At 45.7% G+C, this 15,342-nt stretch overlaps 1 protein-coding gene across 1 annotated transcript in view; it reads left to right on the plus strand.

The window, feature by feature from the left end:
* Positions 1–813: 813 nt before the first annotated feature.
* Positions 814–15,342, plus strand: part of LOC129636726 (deleted in malignant brain tumors 1 protein-like) — a 108,710-nt gene continuing 94,181 nt past the window's right edge. Inside the window, 5 exon segments of the mRNA XM_055560330.1 lie at positions 814–877; positions 9,451–9,549; positions 11,012–11,164; positions 11,167–11,214; positions 11,217–11,348. Coding sequence (XP_055416305.1) covers positions 814–877; positions 9,451–9,549; positions 11,012–11,164; positions 11,167–11,214; positions 11,217–11,348 — 496 coding nt within the window.

Here is a 15,342-nt window from a genome sequence, read left to right on the forward strand (position 1 = left end):
TCTTCGCATGAGGTGGCCAAAGGACTGGAGTTTCAGCTTTAGCATCATTCCTTCCAAAGAAATCCCAGGGCTGATCTCCTTCAGAATGGACTGGTTGGATCTCCTTGCAGTCCAAGGGACTCTCAAGAGTCTTCTCCAACACTACAGTTCAAAAGCATCAATTCTTCGGCACTCAGCTTTCTTCACAGTCCAACTCTCACATCCATACATGACCACAGGAAAAACCATAGCCTTGACTAGACAGACCTTTGTTAGCCAGGTAATGTCTCTGCCTTTCCCTTCTCCAGGGGATCGTCCCAACTCAGGGATTGAACCCAGATCTCCCACACTGCAGGTGGATTCTTTACCAGCTAAGCTACAAGGGAAGCAATTGAGAAGAGAAAACTCAAAAAAAAAAAAAGGAGGAGGGGTAGATGTGGGCATTGAAAGATGAGCAGATGTCAGCAGCTTCTACTAGGAACTGTCACCTGCCAAAGAAACGATGCCTTCATTGATATATAGGGCTTCTGGTGGTCTCTCTCTCCTGATTAGAAGCTAGAAGGTCCACCTGCATAGCCAGACATCAGGACACAATTTGTCTTTTTTTCTTCTCTCTGATTTCACCTCCCAATGGTTCCATGAAATGCCTCTAGTAATGGAATCACCCTTTCCCCATTGCAGATACACACCAAATGCCACAACAAAAAGCCTGCCAATCCAAGTCTGAAAAGAGCATCAGATTGCACTGCCCGCCCCGCCACCCGCCTCAGGGGAGACTTGAGAGCATATAAAGCTGAAACTCCATGTTTCCCAGGAGCTGGAAGCCTTCCCAACATGGGCCGCCCAGTCCTCCTCCTTTGGCTGCTGCTCTTCCAGACTGTTATTCTACAAGAAACAGGTACCAGAGCTGATGCCCCCAGGCTGTTTTGCTCCTGCCTGTTCCAAGCTTGAAAGGGAAAGGATGGTAATTTGCACATAGTTCACCAGCCCACTGGAAGAAAGCTTAGCATTAAATCCAGACAAACAGAACTTCACTGTTCAACACAATCCAACCACCATTGAGATGGTGCTGGAATAGTAACCAAATGCATAATCATGATTGAGTAAGGGAAGTTGCATCGAATCTTTTCTGTAAGATTTTTTCTTTTCCATGGACAAGGCACTGGCCAATTTTTTTGTTCTTTAAGTCCATGGCTCTGTTTTTAGGATTTGGGGGAGAAATAGATAATGGAGAAATACTTGTCTGCAGGATAATTAAATAGGAGTTTTGAAAATGTTATTTGGCTTCTATATTGATATCACTGCTTTTTTGTTGTTGTTTAGTCACTACATCATGTCTAACCTTTTTGCAACACCATGAACGATAGCCTGCCAGGCTCCTCTGTCCATGGGATTTCCCAGGCAAGAATACTTGCGGGGGTTGCCATTTGCTTTTCCAGGGGATCTTCCCCACCCAGGGATTGAACCCCAGGCTCTTGCTTGGCAGACGTATTCTTTACCACTGAGCCACCAGGGAAGCCCTATTTAGCTCTAGAGGTACTGAATTATTGCCATGATTTCTTTACTGTTGCTGAATGGAGTTAAAAATGTAAAGTAAAATAATATCTTAGTCTGAAGTATTGGACTTGGCACAAAATTATCTGGACTAGACTCATGAAGTCTTCTAATTTGAAAACCTGTGTCTTTCCAAATAAATTTTACTTTCTTAGTCTTAATCTGTATTCCACATCTAGCCCTCTTCAAGAAATTTTAATTTACTTTAGAATTAAAGTAGTTTAAAATATCTATATAATTTCAGTTATTTTTATCATTATTTTGTGGCTCCGGGGAGAAATACTAAAGTTCTTTACTATTTAGCTTTCCCATTTATACTAACAAATGGAAATTTGGAAATACTCTTGACCAACTAATAGCTAGAATATAATTATCATTAATTTTAAAGAAAAACATAACACCAAGCACAGAATAATGTTTGATTGTAAAGTTTATACTCTTTTTTTATTTTTTAAGTAATTGTATAGATACGTTTATTTCAGACACTAAAACATTATTTATTAAAACACATTAGTGTGTTAAGATATTGAGTGAGTGTTTTAATCCTTTGGGCTTCTGGGCCTTATTTCTCACGTATATGCCTGAGGAGGTATGAGTCTGGAACTACAGCTTATTTAAAGCCAGTAAGGTCTGCATAATTCTGTACTCCTCACCATCTGAACTTGAGCGAGGTTTTTCATCTCTCCATGCTGCTATTTGTTCTCCCGCAAAAAGGGGATAATTCACTGCATTGTTGGGGAGATTCAATATTCATTGTATTGTTGTTTTGTGGGCTTCCCTTGTGGCTCAACTGGTAAAGAATCTGCCTGCAATGTGGGAAACCTGGGTTGGATTCCTGGGTTGGGAAGATCCCCTAGAGAAGCGAAAGGCTACCGACTCCAGTATTCTGGCCTGGAGTGGACTCTATAGTCCATGGGGTCTCAAAGAGTTGGACACAACTGAGTGATTTTCACTCATTCACTCCCTCATTGTTGGGGAGATTTAAGAAATAACGTTTGTAAGTTCCTTGAAAGAGTGTCTCAGGTACATGCTCGTTCAAGATTAAATGTTATAGAGGCTGCAAATTCTAAGTTGCACATTGTAAGCTGATGAAAGATGACTATATAGATTATGAGATTTCGATTTTAACATTTTACCATGATATTTCCATTCCCCAAGAAACCAAGAATTTTCCCTTTCAGTATTTCATTCTAGGTTTCAATTTAATTAACTGATTTAATATTATCAATATGCATAGCACAAAAGGAGTTCTTTTCTTCTAGCACATCAATACTAAGCAGGTAGGTGCTCTGGAGATTCATGAACTAAACTGAATGTAGGTGGGAAAATGGGGCTTTCTGAAACATATTTGGAAATTTCTGAGAAAATTCAATTCTTATTTGCTACAATTGTGGTGAAGATGATGCTGACTTTGATGGTGCTGAAAGTAACAAGTACTGCCTTTGAGAATATAGTTACAGGCAGGACTGAAAGTGACCCCTGGACCAGTCTGGAACGAGGCTCAGTGAGCCCTGCGCCCAGGGCCTGGCTTGAAGTATATTGCTACTCTTAGGAAGCAGACGTGCATATGATTTAATGTGCCTGGAATCAGATGCCTGAAGGATTTAGGATGGACATGAAAGAGGCAAGGGGAAAATAGAGAGACAATCCCCAGTCTGGCATAAGCAAGTTTAATAATTTCTGGGAACTGGAAAAAAAATGCCATCTTAAAATCAGGTGATTTTCTTAAGACTACACCCCAATAACTACTTAATAATGTGTTGAGAAAAGCAGAGAATGAGTCTCTGGGAATAAAGATCAGCCTCAATTCTAACCACATCCCCCACTTCCCATCACATTGAAAAACCAAGTATCCATGAAAAAAATCAGCCAGAGGAGGGCTATTTATTACATTGAATTGGGCATTGTGATAACTGGGCTTCCTTGGTGGCTCAGATGGTGAAGTATCTACCTGCAACGTAGGAGACCTGTGTTCGATCCCTGGGTCGGGAAGAGCCCTTGGAGAAGGAAATGGCAACCCACTCCAGTATCTTGCCTGGAAAATTCCATGGACAGAGGAGCCTGGCAGACTGAAGTCCATGTGACAACCTGGTTACAACAATATTCAGCTCTTGTCTCCTTCTGTCTTATCTTGCTTTCCTTGAAATTTGAAAACTCACCACCAAATGTCAGTGCTATTTGTCACACTGAGGGTAACACATTGTCACATTTATGAACCCATTTCTTAGCTCAGTTCCTGACACAATAGAGGGCTCTCCATAAATCGTTTGAACAAATGAATGAACAAACGATGAGCAGGAATGCTTGCAAATCATGTCTATACACTGTACTGGTATCTGCTTACTGGATCTTCTCAAAATAAAGACAGTAAGATCATGGGGTTGTTGCCCCTGTGTTGCTTCACATCTAAGGATATTTGAGAGGCTCAGTGGATCTTACAGACTCCACTTGCTGGTATGGTTTACACCAGGGCCACTTTCTCCCAGACCTCTGGCTCCTCCTTTATCTGCGCTCCCTCCTCCAAGCCTTTTAGCTGGGCTTATCCTCTCCCCCAGGATGAGCACCTCACCCTACAGTTTATAGGGAGGTGCCCCTGAGTCTCCAGGGGCACATGGATTAGTGGCTGATATGGTCCTACAGGCTTTGCCAGGCTCCTCGTGTGGATTGCACAAGAGACGGGCAGACAATGGGGCCAGTGAGAGCGTCTGAGAACAACCACCCAGAAACACAACTGCAGTTCAGGGCAGTCCTCCTGGATATCAGGAGGGATTTGGGGACTGCAAGCCACTGGATTTTGGTTGATACTAGGGTGATTCATGCAGAAAAGATGAGGACAAAGGACAAATTGTTGACTGCCAGAGAAAGCAGGGCTATTTCTGAAAATGTGATTGTTCCCTGTGTTGACTTCACCTGATCAACACAATCCAAGTGAAATATTTTAACAAAATAGTCCCCAAAAACCACCTTGCAAATGGAGTTTGGAAAGTTTTGATTCTCAGCCTGATTAAACATCAAATCCCTTAATGGTTGAGCTGCTAATCACGCCCTTCCTTTACATGCACGGTGATTCATGGTCCTGTCTAATGACATTCCAAGACCACTTATCTTTCTCTGGTAGTGAAGATGTAGACTTAAATTTCACCGATATGTTTATATAGCTGCAGATGCTCAAACCTGGAAGAACAGGATTTTAGAAGAATGAATAGAAACAAAATGAAAACAAAATTTAGTCCAGAGCAGGCTAAGATACCACATAATCCACATTTAGAACTTGGTTCCACTAGTAAGGAGTTGTGTGGTCACATAACCTCTTACAGTTTCAACTTCCCCACTGATAAAATAAGAAGAGAGAGAGCACCCAGTTCACAGAGTTTCTGAAAAGATTCTCTGGTGGGTCCAGTGGTTAAGAGTCCAGGCTTTCACTGCGGTGGCCTGGATTCAGTTTCTGGTCCAGGAACCAAGATCTTGCAAGCTACACGGTGTAGCCAAAGGAAAAAAGAATAAATCATGGACAGCACTCAGCCCTGCAGCCAGCTCATTGCAGATGGTGGTGTGCTCCACCCACACACTCAGAGCAAATCCCCTGAGTGGTCCCTGACTCTGCTTTCTCCCACAGCCTTTACCTAATCCTCCAGGAAACCGTCTGGTCACTTGTTATCATCCCACCTTGGCTCACTGTCTCATCTTTGATGGGGCCCCCACCTCCTCTCCCTTGAATCCTCCAGTCACTGTGACTGGTCTCCCGGCTTCCACCCCGTTCTCCCAAGTCAGTTCCCAACACAGCAGCCAGAGTGATCCTCTGAAACTCGAGTCAGATCATGTCAGTCTCCTGCTCCAAGCCCTGCAAAGCTTCCTTGTCTCACTAAGAGTAAAGGTCAGAGGCCAGCAAAGCCCTCGAAGGCCTGCTCCCTAGTTACCATCCCCAACTCTTTTCATTCCTTCTCATGCTTCTCTGTTCAGGCTCCTCAGTCCTTCCATTGCCCCCCCGGGAACATGGTGGGCAGGCCAGGGGGGGCTTTGCCCTGGACGCTCCCTCTGCCTGGCAGTCTTCCCCACATATCAGCAAGTCTTACTCCTTACTGCCTGCAAGTTTTTCTCAAATGTTAATTTCTCCTAAGACCTACTCTGACCATCCTTGCTTTAGTCATGTTCGACTCTTGTGCGACCCCATAGACGGCAGCCCACCAGGCTCTCCTGTCCACAGGATTCTCTAGACAAGAATACTGGAGTGGGTTGCCATTTCCTTCTTTATTATTTGCATGATAAATACTAAAAGCCTCTAATAGTCCTTGGCACATAGCTGGTACCCAGTGCTAACCTTTGAATAAATGAATGTAGGTGTTCAATCAGTGTTAGCTGATTTTTTTCTCTGTTTTCTCTTTTAATTTACTTATTTATTTGGTTGTGCCAGGTCTTAGTTGTGGCATAGAGAATCTTTTAAGTTGCAGCACACGGGATCTAGTTTCTCAACCCGAGATCAAACCTGGGCCCCCTGCAATGGGAGTGCAGAGTCTCAGCCACTGGGTCACCAGGGGAGTCCCTGATTTTTTTCTTTTTTGGAAGCAAAACATTGAGATATTATTGGGTAGAATATCTAATATGTATTCCCCAATTCAAAATATTTTCTTTTACTCAGTCCTTATTAAAAGGGGGCTAATTGTTGTTCTCTCAAATACCTGATTGCCTCAAAATATTGAAATCATCATCAACCTCTATTTTCATTCTTTTCTAATTCCTATCTTTCATGGATAACCAAGTCACAGATTTTCATGTCTATAATTATCACGTGAGAAGTTTACATAAATATGTTTATATAAATATGAGCCATAATTGTACAGAAAAGGCCTAGGAATCATTATTTTAAGCAGTTTCTCAGGTAATTCTGATGAAGGCTGCTGGAGGATTAACCATCAGAAACACTGTCTTACATTTTGTTTGCTCTCCTCTGTATACTTGGAGCCGCCATCACATACAACCCAAGCCTTCAGAGTTTCCTGGCTTATCCACTAGCGTCATCTGCACCCCGGTTTTCTCCCCGCCTTTGTCTCTCACTCACCTCTAGCTGCCCCGGCACTGGGCTATTTGTCATGTCCTTTCTCTGAGCAAGAACCCAAAATGGTGCCTCCACTGACAACTTAAAAAGTCTGGACTTCTCTTCCAAGGATTCAAAATCTTAAAAAATGAAAGCCTCCTCTTTGTCCCTCCTTGTGCCCACTTTTTATCCAACACAGCCACTGTTTTGGCTCAGATGGTTCCCTTTTGAGTCCTACATTCTAAAAAAAGTCTCATACCCATCTACCCACTTCCTCTAAATTTAGCCAAGTCATTCTTCAGGGCCTGCTTGACATCCCACCCCATTAATTCATTTGCTAGTCAATTTGGCAGTGTCCAGTAGGTTCCAGGCACTGTGCAGGGAGGATGGTCCCTTCCATCCAGGCCCACCAATCTGCTGGGGGAGATAAGACATGAACACAGGTAGCCCCAAGTTAGTTGCCAGCCAGTGAGTTATTGACACAGTATTATTTGCTGTTGGATCCCAAGGGCTTGGCACATAGAAGGTACTCAGTGATGCTTGCTAAGCTTGAATGAACTAAGCGTAAGTACTTTGGGAAATTAGGTTTCCAGTTGAGGGAACTAGGAAATACTTTATAAGAGTTTCCAATTTGAGATTGGTCTTGCTCAGGATACCATGTTGATATGAGGGGGTAAAGACATTCCAGAGAATTTTGATAAGTCAGGAAAAGTCATATGGAGGTGGGCAGAAGGAGCGTCTTTCTGAGGAGAGGAGAACACTGTGACCGTAGGTGAGAAGCTGGAAAGGAGGCTGTGAATCTGATTACGGAGGGATCTTAAATTGAGGCTCAGAATTCTGGATTTTATCCAGTGGATGATGAAGATCCATAGTAGGCTGAGGGGTGATGCTAAAGTGACTTTTCAGATGAGTAAACACTTAGTATGGACTAGAGTGAGAAGTAACTGAATGAGGGGAACTGGTTTCTTAGACTGATTATGGTGGTTCACACACACATTTTTTTTTTTTTTAAAAACCCTAAGTAGAAGTGTCTGGCATGGGTTTGGACGGTAGGAATAGAAAGTCCGCTTTCTTTCCTTCTTTTCTTTTTGAACGACTATCTGTAATCTAGTCACCTGGCTGGGCTTTCCCAGCACACTCACAGGGCTTCTTTGAAAAAATGAGACAACGGGTGGAGGAGGTGCTTTGGAAAGGGAGTTTTGTGCAGACATAAGGGAAAATCATACCAGGGAAAGGATAATTGGGAGAAAGACCTGACCAGATGGTAGAAGATGGGAGGTGTGGGAGGGAAAGAAGAGTCAAAGGAAAGAAGCGGGAGTGCCCGGGAGCATGAGAGCCTGGGGAACTTAGTGGCTAAATGTCCAGATTCTGGAACTCAAATCCTGGCATTGCCTCTTATTAGCTGTGGGGTCTGGGAACATTACTTGACTTCTTCTTGCATTGATTTCCTAATCTGTTCAGTGGGAATAGAAACAATAGAGTCGTTCTCAATAAGACATGGAAATTGCTTAGCCCCATGGCCAGCACATAGTAGGTGCTGAATAAGGGTTAACTATTATTAACAACACCAACTTCGTTGACTGCCAGAAGTCTCTCCACCCCATGGGGAGACCTCTCTTAGGTCTTGCAGCCCAAACCACATATCTAGTCAGTGGGTTACATCCTGTCTGGTCTAGTGCTCAACCTGTATAGTGAATGAATATAGATTTTTTCCCAGCCTCGGATACCAGGCTCTGCATGTCTGTATGGTCGCAGAAGCTTAGACTTGTCTAGTTTAAATGAACAGCAGTGAATCTACTCAGACCTGACAGCATCACAGCCTTTGCCCTTGGGTGTGTCTACAGAACACGGCTGAAAGAGAGGTGGCAGCTGACAGAGATGCTCATGGTGCAAAAATCTATCAAAGGGACCACTTTGGAAGATATTTCTTATTTGTTTTGTCAAAGCAATGGTTAGACCAAAGTTATTGTACTTAACCAGAAAGAGTTAGGAAAAACAAGACTGCTTTCTTTTCGTGGCTACTGCTGCTCCTAAGTCATTTCAGTGGTGTCCGACTCTGTGCGACCCCGTAGACGGAAGCCCACCAGGCTCCCCAATCCCTGGGATTCTCCAGGCAAGAGCACTGGAGTGGGTTGTCATTTCCTTCTCCAATGCATGAAAGTGAAAAGTGAAAGTGAAGTCACTCAGTCATGTCCAACTCTTAGCAGCCCCATGGACCGTAGCCTACCAGGCTCCTCCGTCCATGGGATTTTCCAGGCAAGAGTACTGGAGGGGGGTCTTTTTGTTGAGCAACAGATAAATAGCTCATCCTTTACCAAAGCTTTTAAAAGACAAATGCAAAATGTAAAATTAATTAAATAATATTAATTTAAAACCCAGCCAACAGAAAAATCTATGTTGAAGATGAAAATAGAAAAATGTTTTAAAAAGCAAAAAAGGGAGAAACAATTGTAAAAAGGCAAACTCAGGAGATATTAGAAAACATCCAGTTAAAACTAAGAAGCATGATTGAATTTACATGTAAAGTTTAATTAAAGAAAATGCCTCCAGAATAACTACAGAATAGATAAAGACATGTAATAAAATACATTGACAAAAAGTTGGAATAGCTGATGAAAACACTTATTTGATGAAAAGTAATAGTTAACAGACCAGCTATACACTGTAAGGTAAGAAAGTCATTCCCAACTTGGCTGAACAACAGAATCACTGGGATTGATAAAAATTCAGATTCCCAGGTCCCCCTCTGCTGAGCTTGTGTGTCAGTGGGATTGGAGTGGGGCCTGGAAGCTGCTGTCTGATGCCAGACCATGATCTCTGCGGGGAGGTTATTTCTCTCTCCCTGTTCTGAACACTCAGGTTCTAACACGGCTCATGCATCTCAGTTTATTCCAAGGGGGATGGCAGTGGATCCAGAGAAAACCTGTGGAAGAGACTGTCTAAGAGAAGCTCCATGCTGGGCACACCTGCGGAGCAGAGAGATGGTGAGTCAGAGCCAGATGGTGGCCTGGGTGGACAGGAACTCCGGAGGAAAGAGCTTGGCCCTGCAGGGCAGAGGATGCAGAGAAGCCCGGAAGACCCCCTGGGGATGGGATGGGTAGTCCCCACCCTGCAGGGCAAGCTGCTCTCCCCTGGAAATAAAGACACTCCATTTTTACTTCTGCTTAACAAGCTAGGAATGCACTCAGATCTTTATCTCATTTCATGGTTCTTACACATTAAAGATTCACTTAAGGGTCTCCATTTCAGGGGCTCTTACATATCGGGATATACCATAGTCGCCCCCAAGATCTTGTTGAACATGCAAAACTACAGACCCCAGTCCCAGACGTGGTGTGTGCTCCAGGGGTCCGCTTCCCCAGAGATTCGAATGATGGGGGCTGGGTGAGGACCACACTTGGAGAAGCGCAGCTCTGTGCTGCTGGGGAGTCCAACCTGCTGAGGGCCCTAGGTCAGCAGCCGGCCCTGGGAACTTTTATCAGTCTAGTTGCCTCTCTCATTCCTGGGTAAAGAGGAGATAATAAAAATTGCTGTTCATCAAGTGGCTATTCAGTACCTGGACCTTTATGGATACTTGGTTCATTCATTTCCTTAGAGGCAGGTACTGTTATCAGCATCCGCATTTTGCAGACAAGCAGAGTGGGAGGTTACCTGCCCACACAGGCCACACAGCTACCGAGAGGAGAAGCAAACCCAGAGTCCGCTGGGCGCTCTGAGACCCTCCCCTACTTGCTCCTGGGGAAGTGGAGGCGCCAGCGAGGTGTTCCCAAGCAAAGTACTCGGGAGAGGTGAAGGGGAGGAGAAAGCTGATGGGAGAGAGTCCCACACTGTCCCGAAGATGTACAGCCTGGGGCGGGGCGGGGCACAGCGCCCCGGAGGAAAGCACAGTGCATGCGTCTATTGTGCAAGGGCTTTTTTTTTTTTTTTCTGGTACCTTCGGCTCCACGCTGGCAATGACTCAGTGCAAAGCATCCTAGAGTCAAGAAATATTTAAGCTAAAACAGTAAGGAGCCCTGAGCTTAGAGCTTCTGTCTTCTTAGATGTAGATATTCTTGCCAGTGGGGATGGGAGGATCGAATGGGAAGTGCTTTTGAAAAAAAACAAAGCAAAGCCGGATGTTCCCCACGAGGCCAGCCGAAGTCAAGTGGATGACCCCAGCCATAACTGAGGACCCTATAGCAACCTGATGGAGGACCCCGGGGTGCTATCAGGATGTGCTGTGGTTCCAGTTCGGTCCCTGTTTCCTCCTCCTTGGTAAAATGGGGACAGTAATCCGCAATCAGGAAGTCCTGAGATGTCCTTTGCAGAGGGCTTAGCCCTGTGCCAAGAACCCGGATGGCACCTGATGAACAGTAGTTTCTGTCTGGTGATGACGGGGGTGAGGGAGATGTTGGCTCCGGTCACCAACGCTTTGGCAGGGACTGGGGGACTGCCTTTCTCCCAAAGACTGGCTCGCTGTGCAGCTCGTGGAAGGTTAGGGAAGGTGCTTTGGCCGCATCGAGGTGTATTTTGAAGGCGTGTGGTGCACGGTGTGTGACGACGTGTGGTGCACGGTGTGTGACGACCTGTGGTGCGAGAGTGACCCGCAGGTGGTGTGCAGGCGCTGGGCTGCGGGGCGGCCGTCTCGGCGCCCGGAGGGGCCCGCTTCGGCGGGGCGCCGGCCCCATTCTTCTGGACCAGGGGCGGTGTTCTGGGGTGCAGTCGTCCCTGGCGCAGTGCTCCCACGCCGGCTGGCTCATTCTCAACTGTGCGCCCGGGGAAGACGCCGGCATCATCTGCTCCGGTAAATGGCTCTCTTTCCCGAGAGTTGATGTTTCATTTTTTTCCAGTCGCTTCCTCAGTTTCTCCTTGACTCACCTTGTCGTTCAGTCACTCAGTCGTGTCCGACTCTTAGTGACCCCACGGACTGCAGCAGGTCAGGCTCCCTTCCCTGTCTTTCACCATCTCCTAGAGTTTGCTCAGGAAAAGGCGATGGCACCCCACTCCAGTACTCTTGTCTGGGAAATCCCATGGACGGAGGAGCCTGGTGGGCTGCAGTCCATGGGGTCGCGAAGAGTCGGACACGATTGAGTGACTTCACTTTCACTTTTCACTTTCATGCGTTGGAGAAGGAAATGGCAACCCACTCCAGTGTTCTTGCCTGGAGAATCCCATGTACAGGGGAGCCTGGTGGGCTGCCCTATGGGGTCGCACAGAGTCGGACACGACTGAAGCGACTTAGCAGCAGCAGCAGCAGCAGAGTTTGCTCAGACTCATGTCGGTTGAATTGGTGATGCCATCCAGCCATCTCATTCTCTGTCATCCCCTTCTCCTCCTGCCTTCAATCTTTCCCAGCATCAGGGTGTTTTCCAGTAAGTCGGCTCTTCAGGTGACCAAAGTATTAGAGCTTCAGTTAGACACTCTAACTCTAACCCCATCCTTCTTGTGTCTGTTTGAGAAGCCAACAGTAATCATTCTAGGAAAGACTACTAGGTTTGAAGTGAAAAGACTTAGTCTAGTTGCAATAATTGCAGATCCCAGTGAAAAATGATTATGTGCATCTTTTTACAAAAATTATTGAGAATTTCAAGAGCCATCATCAAGAGCCAAGCACCCATTCATGGATGCTTGGTGGGCGACCCAGCAGTGGACACAGTGTCCATCTCCTGTGGAATTGACTATTCCATGACTTCCAGACTATTCCATGTGCCAGCTTCTGTCACAAAGGAGTGGACTCACTTCTCTTGGTGACGACTGAGACCAGACCTGCCCTTCAGGAACCTTTCTCGCTGAAGGTGGCTCTGGCCTGAGAGTAGAATAAGGGAATGGAGGAGGATTCTGGTCCATTAAACCATCATTCCCAACCATCTCATCACCTTCACCTCCCCGCCCAGGGCAAAGGCAGTTCTGGTCCCTCCAAACTCCTGGACCCCTGGCACCCACTTCATGGTTAGACCATGCCAGACACTCCCAAGACCTTTCCTGTACAGGCAGAATCAGCTTTGGCATGTCTGGGTGCTCCAGGGGGCTTGGCCCAGTGATAGGAGGAGTCTGCTAGTCTATTCTACAGCATGTCCTCGAGGCCAAGCACCTAGGTTGGTGGTGGGGGGTAGTGCTGCATACAGAGAGGTGCTGAGAGTAGCCCAGTTAGCGAATCATTGAAGTCGCTTACTTAGGGGGAATTGAAAACCACATTTCAAGTAGGATTTTGAACAGTTATTCTCAACCAGGAGTGATTTTGTCCCCCAGGGGATATTTGGCAGTAACCTCAGATATGCAGATGATACCACCCTTATGGCAGAAAGTGAAGAGGAACTAAAAAGCCTCTTGATAAAAGTGAAAGTGGAGAGTGAAAAAGTTGGCTTAAAGCTCAACATTCAGAAAACGAAGATCATGGCATCTGGTCCCATCACTTCATGGGAAATAGATGGGGAAACAGTGGAAACTGTCAGACTTTATTTTTGGGGGCTCCAAAATCACTGCAAATGGTGACTGCAGCCATGAAAGTAAAAGACCCTTACTCCTTGGAAAGAAAGTTATGACCAACCTAGACAGCATATTCAAAAGCAGAGACATTCCTTTGCCAACAAAGGTCCGTCTAGTCAAGGCTATGGTTTTTCCTGTGGTCATGTATGGATGTGAGAGTTGGACTGTGAAGAAGGCTGGGCACCAAAGAATTGATGCTTTTGAACTGTGGTGTTGGAGAAGACTCTTGAGAATCCCTTGGACTGCAAAGAGATCCAACCAGTCCATTCTGAAGGAGATCAGCCCTGGGATTTCTTTGGAAGGAATGATGCTAAAGCTGAAACTCCAGTCCTTTGGCCACCTCATGCAAAGAGTTGACTCATTGGAAAAGACTCTGATGCTGGGAGGGATTGGGGGCAGGAGGAGAAGGGGACGAGATGGCTGGATGGCATCACTGACTCAATGCACATGAGTCTGAGTGAACTCCGGGAGTTGGTGATGGACAGGGAGGCCTGGTGTGCTGCGATTCATGGGGCCGCAAAGAGTCGGACACAACTGAGCGACTGAACTGAACTGAACTGGAGACATTTTTGATTGTCACAAGGGGGCGCTGCTAGCGTCTTGTTGGTGGGGGCCAGGGATGTTGCTCAACATCCTGCCCTACCCAGAACAGCCCCCTTCCCCCCGCCCCCCCGAGAATGTTCCAGAACAAAGTGTCATTAATGCTGAAGTTAAGAAACCTTGCTTTAGAACCAGGCATGTGCCATTGAATTTGTTCATTTTAATAAGGACTTATTAATTGATATTCATTGTTTTACTAACGAAGCAAATTTATCTACAGTTCCATCTTCAAATGTCAGCTTCAGTCCAGTTATTTTTTCCAATAATTTCCTCTGATTCTCCCGCTATGGATTAAAGTTGAGTAAGTTTCCTCTGTCATTTTTCTGGGGAGAGGAATAATCTAATTTCTTTCCAGTATGATATGTTGATAGACTGACTGGATCTTTATTGTAATCTTAGCCTGCTGCTTTTTCCAAGTCCAGGTGCTTTGAGTCTCTTGAACGGTTTTGCCTGAGAGCCTGCCTTAAGCGGTCAATCCTGACATGACTCGTTAATCCCGACATAACCCATTTTCTAGACACCTTCTAGGGTTTTCTAGACACCTTCCAGCCACTATCCCTCGCCATCCTTACCAACTCAGGAGGGCTTGTTTTATGATCTCTGTTTTACAAATAAAGAAACTGAGGTTCAGGGGAAGGTTAAATCAAGGTCATGTACCTCAACCAAAGTCACATGGCAAATATTCAGGCCTCTGGACTCCACATCAGGTATTCAGTCCCCTTTACCACATATGCCTGCATTCTGGAAAAAATTGCCCTGGGCCTAAACAGAATTGGCAAAAGTGTAGGGTTGTCTTTGTTGCTTTGCTGCTAACCTCACCATTCTCCCCTACCTCATGTACCCCCAATCTCCCCTCTCCCCCGACCAAACACACACACAGTCACACGCCCTACAGCCTGGCCAGCTCCCCAGCCACCCTCATTTATTAAAACCAGAGTCTCCAGACCGACCTTCTCCTGTCTTTGCAACTCACTCTACTGTCTCCCATTTCTTGAAGTGCTCTTCCCGCTGGGGATGTTGGAAGAAGGTCAGTGTATGTTAATTGGAGAAATGAGTGATTGACTGGTGGGTGGGTGAGGGGACCAGTGTGAATGGAGTAACCAGTTCCCGTGTTTCTCAAACAAATGCTCCCAAAAGCGTGGCCCAGAGTTGCCTGCCCAGAGCAGAGACTCTCTTTGAGATCCTATTATCTTAAAAACTCACCTGGAGTTTTACTTCCCAGTCATAACAAAACCACATTTATTGTGGTATAAAAATAGTGCTTTGAATATTGACATTTGGTAACGTTAAGATGCACCTGTTTAGCCTGCAAGTGTCTCCAACCCCAATCTCAGGTTGAGAAACAGAAAAACCAATCCTAGTTGAATGTGTTGTGTTATTCCTGAGTATGAAGTTTGGGGCTTCCCTGATAGCTCAGTTGGTAAAGAGTCTGCCTGCAATGGAGGAAACCCCAGTTGGATTCCTGGGTCAGGAAGATCTGCTGGAGAAGGGATAGGCTACCCACTCCAGTATTCTTAGGCTTCCGTTGTGGCTCACCGGCTAAAGAATCTGCCTGCAATGTGGGAGACCTGGTTTGGGAGACCCTGGTTCAATTCCTGGGTTGGGAAGGTACCCTGGAGAAGGGAAAGGCTACCCACTCCAGTATTCTGGCCTGGAGAATTCCATGGACTGTATAGTCCATGGGGTCGCAAAGAGTCAGACACGAGTAAGTA

The sequence above is a fragment of the Bubalus kerabau genome, chromosome 22, assembly GCF_029407905.1.
Source record: "Bubalus kerabau isolate K-KA32 ecotype Philippines breed swamp buffalo chromosome 22, PCC_UOA_SB_1v2, whole genome shotgun sequence".
In the NCBI taxonomy this organism is placed as follows: Eukaryota; Metazoa; Chordata; class Mammalia; order Artiodactyla; family Bovidae; genus Bubalus; species Bubalus kerabau.